At 42.9% G+C, this 11,465-nt stretch overlaps 1 protein-coding gene across 1 annotated transcript; it reads right to left on the bottom strand.

Annotated features, from left to right (window-relative positions):
* Positions 1-11,211, bottom strand: Srsf3 (serine and arginine rich splicing factor 3). Its single transcript, XM_004649542.2, has 6 exons — positions 11,037-11,211; positions 7,466-7,673; positions 3,983-4,117; positions 1,842-1,880; positions 1,556-1,642; positions 1-1,409 (listed from the first exon to the last, which is right to left on the bottom strand). The coding sequence occupies exons 2-6, from the start codon at positions 7,669-7,671 to the stop codon at positions 1,382-1,384; spliced, it is 495 nt and encodes a 164-aa protein (XP_004649599.1). The 5' UTR covers positions 7,672-7,673; positions 11,037-11,211; the 3' UTR covers positions 1-1,381.
* Positions 11,212-11,465: the final 254 nt, after the last annotated feature.

The following is an 11,465-nucleotide window of genomic DNA, read 5'->3' as shown; positions in this document are numbered from 1 at the left end:
ACTGTTGCATTATGATTTAATCTAATTGCACAAAAAATCTGTTATCACAACTCCTCTAAATTTTTAAGAGGAAGGTTATGCATGCCTTCATTGTCAACTGTGCACCCATTACATTTGACCATATTGTGACTTGTACATCATGATGGATCGTTTGGAATTCCCATGCAACATCTCAAATTATAAAATGGAAGCAAGTTTTAAAACTTTGTGGAATGTTTTCATGCTAAATAGCCTTTTTATGGGCGATTTACTTCGAGTTACAATATACCAAAGTTGGTGCTTACACTTTAAGTGTTAGTCACTAGGTATCACATGGATCCTGAAAACTGGCTTAAACTCCTTAGGAAAAAAATGGTAACTGCTAACAACCACTTAGGTGACAAGCAAGTCTCTTCAGTAATCCACAGTATCTCTCAGTTGTCTTTCTTACAAAGAATTGTGTAACAAACTGCCTTCCAATGGTTTAACAGTGGTTTCAACTGACTGTTACACAATTATGCTAATATTTTATTAATTCAAAAGCACTTTACAAGAAAATATAAGTATGGCTTCCAATAGGAATGTTATACCTGGACTTGGTACCAAGCTCACAGATACGAAATTTGCAAGGAAAAACAGGCTTTCAAGTTAAACAACAATTTGTAACCAAAACTTTAATCCCAAGGATTCTCACAAACATGACAAATGACAGCATGAAAAAAAATCTTGCACAGTAACTCAATAGTTGAGCTCTACAATGTACCCTTAAACTGACAGACATTGGTATTTTGAAATTTTCAAATGTTACAAATGTATATAGTGATCACATACAGAACTTAGGACCCAGACCAAGGTAAACATTCTTTTAAGTTTTTCAGATTCTACACCAACTAGGGAACCTCTGCCCAGTTGGGATTTTCCCACCACCTCTACTTTCATGAATGGCGCAGCCTTTTTCTCTTTACCTGTTGGCCTATGTTCACGGCAGCTGGTAAAAACTTATATGCAGCTGCACACTATTCCAGCCACGGAAGAGCCTACATCTGTTTAATTTCTGCCAGTTTTGTTCTACAACATTAACATGTCACACTTTAGCTGGGCAGGATTTAGGTTTATTTCAGACTATGAAAAACTAAAATTCCAAGCAAATTCAATCTTGCTTAAGGGAACATTGTAAAGTAACAATTCTTGGTATTACATGCCTCATATGATCCATTTCAAACCATAGAGAATGACATTGTTACATGTGTCACTGTTCCAAGAGAAAGACAAATCTGAACAGCTAAAACATCTTAAAAATGCACCAAGCCTATGAAGTCTCAAACAAAACTTGAATTTTCTGTACATACTCCTGTCAAATGAAGTTATTTCCTGTACACCACTTGTGTTGCAAACTGGTCTTCTATTTTCTTTCATTTGACCTAGATCGGCTAAAAAAAAAAAAAAAAAAAAAGTCCAAAATAAAAATGTGTAATCAGGTGACAGTAGCATATCAAAAAAAGCTACAGCTTATTACACAGACCTCCGTGTGTCACGTACACAAGGTCTAGCTAGCTCACATTGTTAGGAATCTTACCTTCGAGACCTAGAGAAGGATCGAGACGGCTTGTGATTTCTCTCCCGAGACAGTGATCTCTCTCTTCTCCTATCTCTGGAAAGGGACCTAAACCAAATAGAAAGAATGTTAGGACATTTTGGTTATGTCAATACCTTACAGGAATACTGTCTTTAAAAAAGCAACCTTAAGCTCATCCGACATCACTGACTATATAGCACAAATCAGGAACTACTTGCATTAACCAAACCATTTGGAAAATAGCTGCTAAGAATCAGACTGCCATGGCACCAAAATGGAGATTTACCTGCTCCGGCTGCGAGAGAAGCTTCTCCTCCTTGGAGATCTAAAAGCAGAAACGGCAAAATTAGACTAACTGTCAATTAGTATTTATGGCGTGAGGCAATTCCCAACTTTTCAATTTCACTGTTGGGCCCAGTGAATGTGCCGAAGAACTGGCACCCATCGTCCAAAAAAAAGAGACAAGAAAAAAAAGGTACAGAAGGATTAAGGAACAAAAAGCTCAAGTGAAAAGCAGGTATTCCAACCATGGATTCATTTAACAAAGAATGCTTCACAGCAGGTCTGTCCAATGCACAACTTCATGTCAAACTTACTCCACTACCCAAACACCACGCCAAAATGTAGACCCACAAGTAGTTCCAAAACCAGCGCCATAAAGCAGTATTTGGAACCCATGCAAACCCGTAAGTCCACATCAAGACTTAAGTACCAGGTGGATAGTGTAATTCTGTGAAAATGCGGTAGGTGTCAATACTGATGCCATTTAGTGCTACATTAGAACTGCTTTTGTGATCGTCACATTTAAGAGTGTGTTTAGACTTATCAAAATTACCTTAGCTTGGCCCAAACTTCACCCCCAATTTTTTTAAATTTTGAAAACTGTTAGTAAAACCATTTAAAGGTGATAGGATTCAACAATTTTTGCTAGGAAGAAAAGCCAAAATCTGTTAGATATTAAAATTTTTAGTTTGGCATCTCACACATGCAAATAAGTTCCACTTTGAAGGTCTAGTTACATTATGAGTTCCCTATCACCCTTAAAAGTTTTTTCAAGCAATATATATGTACGTTACCATTCAATTATGCACAGCCAGCCTTTGATCCAGAAAAAAATTACTTTAAGCCGCTTACTCCTTATTTTAACCAGCAGTAAACTGTATAAGCAGGAAAAACTTACTAGTTTTGGGTTTCAACAAGCTAGAAATGGTGAGGTGAGGCTGCCGGACTGACGGCCAGGAAGAATTTGCTGAAAAGGTTTTGCCAGATGTTGCGTTGGATTTAGTTGGTTGGCGAAGGGGGTGTTGTGGATTTTTCCTGCTTTTTTGTTAGCCGAAGGCTGCTGCTGTAGTTGTTGTGAAGACATTTGGTAAATAAACAGCTGAGCTGATTGGCCAGGAATGTGTGGGCGGTCGAGGTGGCTGCTGCCGATTTGGTTAAGGTTGGAGAGAAGGCTGAGAGAAAACAGCATGCTCGGGAACCAAAGGGCGGTGCAACCTGACGACTGGCCAGCCTGGGTCATGTGAAACGACACCAGCCAAGCTGAATGGGGCGCGCTGGTCACATGACGCTGAAAGGGCTAGTTGACTGGCTAATGCAGATTCAGAGGGTGGTGAGAAGAGACATGATGGTGACTCTGTAACGGGGTTCATTTTTATTAATAGATGGACCCAAAAAGCACAAAAAAAATGAAAAAAACAAGCCATCAGTACAACCATCTATTAGCTAACAATACTCTTTATTAAGATGGGCAACAGTGTGTTGTTTTCAAAATAGCAAAAGGGGCAAGATTTTGAACTCCTTTCTCCTAGGACTTCACTCACCTGTAGGAGGTAAATTCAGTCCTACAGAGACTATTTTGGAGGCTTGAGGAGAAGAGGAGTTAGCATCCAAGCAATACTGCCTGGTCCAAGAATGATGCCATTTGCAATTATAAAAAAACTGAATTCTCTCCTATTTGGGATTCAAGAACAGATGACTGGGAATACTTTTTTAGCCCCATTTATTGGTCAGTGATTTCAACTTTACCAGTTGTAACATTAAACAGGTGCCTGTGATAAATTACAATTGTGCTAGTAGAAAAACACATTTTGTGAAGAGCTAGAGTTGAATGTAATGTTTGTCATTATGGAGTCAAGAAATGGAAAAAGGCCTAAGCTGAAGTAAAAGGGAAGACTTGGAAAGATGCAACTAGAAGATGAACTAGAAGATAGATCCAAGACAGAAGTTACTGACTACCAACATGAACAGTACCTACAGACAAAAGCCAACACTCAGCACAACTCACATACCCCAAACTACACCCAAACTTTTTGAAGACATCTCCGATTCTTCAAAGTTAAAACCCACCAACAAACTTTAGGAGAAATACCTGCTCCTACTAGCTACTCCATTATTCCAATACCTCTAAAACGTGCTCTCAAGTACCTGCGCCGAGGTGGAGGACTCCTCCTACGGTAATCATCTCGAGGACGACGACCCCAAGAGGGAGGTGGGCCACGATTTCGACTTCTTTTTTCACCATTCGACAGTTCCACTCTCACACGGCAGCCACATAGTGTTCTGAGAGAAGAAATTGAAGGCATTAAATTCTAGGGACATGTATTAAATGGATGTTTTCTATTTGGCAAAGAACATGATCTGTAGAGCTTTCAATACCAAGTTTTCTTTCCTTTCCCAGTTCCAGCCTGAGCCACACACACAAGCAGCCTTTGTCTCAAAAGAAGCTGAGCTGGCCATGTGGCTAAATGGACAGAGGCCTCCGTGGCTAGCATCACCAGGAATGACCATGCCTGAAATCCAGATCAACACCCTACACAGCAGTGGCAGGCCGGCCTAGGGCTAAGTACATAATTTTTTGTTTGTTGCTATTTTTGAGGTAGGGTCTCACTCTAGCCCAGGTTGATCCAAAATTCACTATGTAGTCTCTCTAGAACTCAGTGATCGACCCTACCTGTGCATCCCAAGTACTAGGGGTTTAAGGCATAAGCCACCATGCCTATGACAAATAATTTTAACAACGAAACCACTACAACAAAATAACTAATTTTTAAAAAAATTAAAAAAGGACATTTTGATTACCAGTTTTATGTCAAATGCAATTTACCAATATGAGATTTTTGAAAGTCTCAGAGTTTCTCAGGTTGGTCTTAACAGCAGTTGCTACCAGGAGTCAACCCTCAAACTTTATTATCATAGGGCAAAAGACCCAATTTAAGAAGCCATCTTTATTTTACCAATTGTTGAGAGCCAGTCTGGTGGCACAAGACTGCAATCCCAAAAGCTGGGAGGTGGAAGCAGAAGCCTAGGCTACATAAGACAGTGTTCTTGGGCTGGAGAGATAGCTTAGCGGTTAAACGCTTGCCTGAGAAGCCTAAGGACCCTAGTTCAAGGCTCAATTACCCAGGTCCCATTTTAGCCAGATGCACAAGGGGGGCACTTGCATCTGGAGTTCATTTGCAGTGGCTGGAGGCCCTGGCGTGCCCTCATTCTCATATTCTCTCTCTGTCCTCACATAAACAGAAAAAAAAAAAATTAAAGAAGACAGTGTTCTTCCCCAAAAAAGGAATGAAGCTTTCCTGTCTGTAGCTCAATTGGTAGAATGCTTATCAGGCAAGCATGTAACCCTGGGTTCAACTCAGCATGGCATAACCACGGCAAATGATGTACACCTATAATTCGATAGCACTTGGGAGGGAGAGGCAGAATTAGCAAAAATTCAATGTCATCAACAGCTTCAAGACCAGCCTGGGCTACTTGAGACCCTGATTCAATAAAACCAAAAATAAAGCCTTAATTAAACCAGGCATAGTGATGCACACTTGGGAGGCAGAGGTAAGAGAATTGCTGTACATTCAAGGCCACCCTGAAGCTACATAGTGAATTCCAGTTCAGCCTGGTCTACAGCAAGACCCTACGCCTCCGAAAACCAATAAATGACAACCAAGGAGATAGTTCAGTGGTTAAAAGGGGGCTTGTTTACAAAGCCTGTTGACTGAGGTTCAATTCCCCAGCACCCATTAAAGCAGGATACAAAATGGCATACACACCAGGGATCCCAATTTGCCTAGACAACAAGAGGTGGAGCCAGGAGAATTGTGGCCCAGCTATTCTGACAGCAAGTTTGCCACAAGAGAGAATGTCTCCAAGGTGGAGCGTAAAGGCTAGGCTTGGTGGCTAATCCCAGCACCCTGGAGCTTGAGGTAGTCTGGGGAGTAAGACTCTTTAAAAAAAAGGAGTGAGATAATATTTCTTTTAAAGGGTTGCACCTTCAAAACATTTTGGTGAGGTCATTTTCTGCATTTATCATTTTATGCTACTGCCTTTTATAAAGAACTAGACTGTCTTTGGAATAGCACAAAAATGCAAAATTCATAATTGTGAAAGCTTTTGACTAGCTCAATGTCTTCAGATCTAACGGACTTAAAAATATTAATACTTCAATATTTCACTTATTCCGGGGGGGGGAAATCTTTTGTAAAAGGAAGGATTTTTGCATACACTTTTACTCTTTAAATAAAGACACTTATACTATCATAACAAAAAAAAAAGGACTGAGTTTGTTTTTAAATAGTACAAGCATTGTTCAATCAAACATTAAATATTGGACTTCCTGTATTGCCATTACAACTTGTTCTCTTGGAGGTAGGTCCCAATATAGTTGCCCCGGAATCCACAGGGTCATTCTGGCTTTGTCTCCCCTTCATTACACAGTAATTGTAATGAAATCACAGCTCAGAATAGTAGAAAATGACAGTTGACTTCATATTGCTTGTTCAGTCATGTATATAAATATGCTACCATATTGATATAATTACTCAAAAGAAGTGGACCATGGAAATCTTTGTAACAGTTAACTCATTCCTGTGTTTGCCTTGAAGTAAGGGAAACTGGCCTTGAACTTTTGATCCTCCTGACTAATTCCTTTTTATTGAGATAGGGTCTCCCTGTAGCCCAGGCTTACCTGGAATTCACTATGTAGTCTCAGTGTGACCTCAAACTCAGTGAGCCTCTTACCTCTGCCTCCCAAGTGATGGTATTAAAGGCATGCAATCACCCCTGGCTTGACGCTACTTCCTAAATCCAGAGGTTCAGCTTTCCCTGAATCACAAACTCAAAAAATAAGTCATTTTCAAATGTCAGAAGGGAGGTCAGGATCTCATCCTGGTGTTACCCAGTTAGAACACCAGAGACAGTAACTTGCATTCACACTTCTATGATTGGTTTTAAAAAAAGAGCTGGGGAGATGGCTTAGTGGTTAAGCACTTGCCTGTGAAGCCTAAGGACCTTGGTTCAAGGCTCAATTTCCCGGGACCCATGTTAGCCAGATGCGCACGTGTCTGGAGTTCGTTTGCAGTGGCTGGAGGTCCTGTGCACCCATTCTCTTTCCCTCTATCTGCCTTTCTGTTGCTACCAAATAGATAAAAATAGCACAAGCAGACTGGTGGCACACCTTTGAGGCCACCCTGAGACTACAGAGTGAATTCCAGGTCATCCTACCTAGAAAAAAAAGGGTACAGTCCACTGCAGTGGTGGTGTACACCTTTAAAATCCCAGCACTGGGGAGGCAGAGGTGGCTCACTGAGTTTGAACAAAGTGAGCTGCAGGTCACCCTGAGCCTAGAGATTCTGCCTTGAAAAAACTGGAAGAGCCATATCCTATAAATTACTTTAAAGGGTTGGAGAGATAGCTTAGCAGTTAAGATGATTGCTGGCAAAGCCTAAGGACCCAAGCTTGATTCCCCAGGACCCACATAAGTCACATGCACAAGGTCACACATGCATTTGGAGTGTTTGCAGTGATTAGAGGCCCCAGCATGCCCATTCTGCCTCTTCCACTCGCAAAAAAAAAAAAAAAAAAAAAATTAAAGCAACCTGTTTACTATTTAATATATATTAATCATAAAATTACCTTCCATCTAGCTCGCGGACAGCATCAGCTGCATCTCGGGGATCCTCAAATTCAACAAAAGCAAAGCCGGGAGGGTTTCTAGCAACCCACACACTTCGGAGTGGTCCATAATAGCCAAAAGCCCGTTCCAATTCAGTCTTGTTGCCATTGTTTCCAAGATTACCTACATACACCTTGCAGTCCAACGGACAAGAATCACGATGCATTTCTGTAACAAAAAAAGGTGACAATATTAATTTAGTCCACAGTTAAAAACAGATCCTAAATCTGCAGATGTGACTCGCTTGGCAGAATGCCTGGGTAGTGTACATGTGGAAGTTCTGGGTTTGATCCCCAGCTCCACATTCAACAGGTCCGGGTGCAAACCCAAAACCCCAGCACTCGGGATGGGAGGTAGGACAAAAAATTTAACCATGGGTGCAGAATGACATCTTGGAAGTGTTAACTTTTCTATCCTATTGTCTAAATGCCAGCTGATTTCTGGAACCTCCTTTTTAATTGTTCATATTTCTAGTCTAAAATCTCAGATTATCTTTTGTACCACAACAGTCCTTACAGTAAATTTCTATTAATACAGAATTCAATCAGACTACTAATCAGGTTTTCCTACCAAATACTCTATAATTTATTATCATGCCAACACTAAAATTCTGAAGATATATGTATCTATCATCAAAAAAGGAAAAAACTTCAAAGCCATACTGGGATACATGTAATACTGCTGGCTCAGTGATCCAGTTTATGTAATATGCACAAAGCCCAGGGTTCAAGCTTAGCAAGGCCCCAAAATAACCCAACCAGCTGTGTATTAAATGCTCCTACAGCACACCCATCTTGTCCTTTTTACTCATGACACAGAGGAAAACAAGCAAAGAAAATGTCTCCTTGGAAGTGAGAAAAATAATGAAAGATCAATTATCACAGCAGACTTCTTACAATTTTCACCTGTTACTTCAGTTAACTTTCAAAGACCATCTCAAAAAAGGATAGCCTCCTTCAGAAACAATCCAAAAGACAAAGGTTTCAATGCTGCAAATCCATTACTTTGCTCCCTTACCACCTTGCTGATTTTTCTAAGACTCATGCCAACCTTGAACTTCTGGTTTGCTTATAGAATATGAGTGAGGTTAAATTAAATGTAACAACCAAATGACAGAGTTTTCCCCTCTACCTCCTCCAAGTAAACAGGGCATAAAGGCAACTATTTGGGGCTGGAGAGATGATTTAGCAGTTAAGGCCTGCGGTAGTCTAAGGACCCAGGTTCGATTCCCCAGACCCAATGTAAGCCAGATGCACAAGACAGTATGCACTCGCAGCAGCTGAAGGCCTCAAGGCTGCCCACTTTCTGACCCCCATCTTCTGCTCATTTTTTCCAAAAAGACAACTATTTGGACCATTCTTCTACTTTCCTTCCTCTCTAGCATCACACAACAGATGGCATGAAAGAAATCAGCTGAGTAGAAAAGTTATGCCACCATAGTTGTACCTACAACTTGTGATAAACAAATGCCTCCACAAGCAAAAACCTAACTAGCTGCATTTTTCATGAAGCAGGATCTTGCTCTAGCCCAGATTGACCAAGAACTAACTGTAAACCCTTTTACCTTACTTAGCATTAGTACTGGGATTAAAGGTGAGCACCACACCCAGCTCAAAACTTAACTAGCTTAAAAAAAAAAAAGCCCCAAGCCAGGCGTGGTAGTGCAGGCCTTTAGTCCCAGCACTCTACTGGGGAGGCAAAGTAGGAGTATCGCCATGAGTTCCAGGACTACATAGTGTATTCCAGGTCAGCCTGAGCTACAGTGAGGCCCTACCTCCAAAAAAAAAAAAAAAAAAGGCTCAAATTTTTTACTTAAAGCTTCCTTTGGCTTGGATAGGGGGAGGGGGTGCATATCTGTAATCACAAAGCTCTTAGGTGGAGGCAGGAAGACCACAAGTTTGGGGCCAGCCACTGCTCCAGTGAGATTCTCATCTCATCTCCAACTTTCTTTACAGCTTGAACACCACTATCACAACATTAAATAAATTTAGGACATTCTGATGCAACGAAAATTCCTCAAGTGAAAGCCAAGTGTCAACTTCAGAAGCTGCCCGTGGTGGAATACTAAAATCTACTGTCAAAAGCATAGCCGTGGATGCCAAAGACCCTAGTACTCCACTAGGGAGACTTGGGTAGAAGATCATCAGTTATGAGGTCATGCTGGAAAAAAGACTGCTATCATGCACTTTAAAACACACCTTGCCTAACCGTAATCCCAGCACTCAGGAGGCAGAGGTAGGAGGATCGCTGGGAGTTCAAGACCAGCCTGAGACTACATAGTAAATTCCAGGTCAGCAAAGGCTAGAGCAAAACCTTACTGGAGCGGGATAATCTTAAGACTGGGATGTAGCTCCACTACAGAGGCAAGGCTCAGCATGCACAAGGATCCCGGCACAGAGGAGGCAGAGATAGGAGGATCGCCATGAGTTCAAGGCCACCCTTAGACTAATACTGGGCTAGAGTGAGTGCCTATCTCAAAAAAAATCAAGAGTGGTTACACAAGAGTAAATTAGCTAGCCAGGTGTGGTGAGGCACACCTTTAATCCCAGTACGTGGGATGCTGAGGTAGGTAGGGTTCAGGCCAGCCTGGGCTAAAGTGACACCATGGCTTGGGAAAAAATCTTTGAGTAGCAACATTCAACTTTAAGTCACATTTTGATAATGAATAAAAACCTATTCCGTTTTTCTGCTTAAGGGTTCTTGTGACTAAGATTATGTAATTTTTTAAAAATCAAACACTGGAAGACCGGCGTGGTGGCGCATGCTTTTAATCCCAACACTTTGGAGGCAGGGGTGGAAGATCAATTCGAGGCCACCCCGAGAATGCATAGTGAATTTCAGGTCAGTCTGAACTAGAACGATAATCTACCTCGAAAAACAACAAAAACAAAATAATCCAGTCCCAGGTACATCCTATTTGCTATGACACCACTAGTACTTATTCCTCGAGATCCAAACATTCGGTTAAAGAAAAATAAATAAATAAAACTCACTCAATTTCACACCTGTTAACAGGAATCAGATTGTGTAACAGTGCAACTAAACTCATCGATTTCATTAAAAGGGACTAAAGCTGTTTTCAAAAAGCGTTAAAAAAAAACACTTGAGTACGTAAGCCGTTTAGCATAGACTGAAAGGTTTAATTAGCGTCGACTAGTGATTTTCTTGAGCAAGACCAGATAAAATTTTGCAGAGGCTACGCCAAAGGAAAAAATGGTGCTAGAAAAAAAAAAAAGGCGCCATAAAATGGCAAGGCCGCGACGTGGAGGTAGTTCGGCGAAGGGAAGCGCCACCCCCTGCACCCCGGGCCCCCGGCCCACCCCACAAGCAGTGAGGGGATGAAGCCCCTGACTCCCAGGCTCCCGAGCCGCCCCGAGAGAGCCCACAGGTCCCGCCGCCACCGCCCCGGGCCGAACGTCACAAGATGGCGGCGGCGCCTCCTTTGTCTCCCGGCCGAGCGCCGCCATAGAGCGCGGCCCCACCTCGACGCCGCGCGCCCGCGCTCCGCCGCCGCCGCCGCCGGCCTCTTACCGAGATCCTCGGGTTCCCGACACCGACACCCTTCGAATCCACACAGGCTCCGACGAGGCCTAGCCGCCGCGCCCCTCGGGCTCCACTTGGTTGTTTTTTGTTTTCTTTTCTTTTTCTCCCTCCCACCCTACAGGCCGCTCTCTTTATCCACTACGGCGTCCACGAAATGGCGGACCACCGCCTTCCCCTCGGCCGTATTTATACGCCGTCCCCGGCGTCACGTGACCGCGGGGGCTCGTCCAATAAGAGGCGGCGGACGCCATGACGTGACGGCTACGAACGCTGCGAGGAAACGCGGTTGCTGGGAGCGCGCGCGCGGGCCGTTCCGGCAGGTGGGCGGGGGGAGGAGGAGGGGGCGGGGCTACGCGGCGGCCCGAGCCCCGGGCTCCTGGCGCCCGCGGGGTTGGCGCGCCCGCTGCGGCGTTGTCG

The sequence above is a fragment of the Jaculus jaculus genome, chromosome 8 (assembly GCF_020740685.1).
Source record: "Jaculus jaculus isolate mJacJac1 chromosome 8, mJacJac1.mat.Y.cur, whole genome shotgun sequence".
NCBI lineage: Eukaryota > Metazoa > Chordata > Mammalia > Rodentia > Dipodidae > Jaculus > Jaculus jaculus.
The sequence above is the reverse complement of the archived record's forward strand: the minus strand, read 5'-3'. Positions and strand labels throughout refer to the sequence as shown.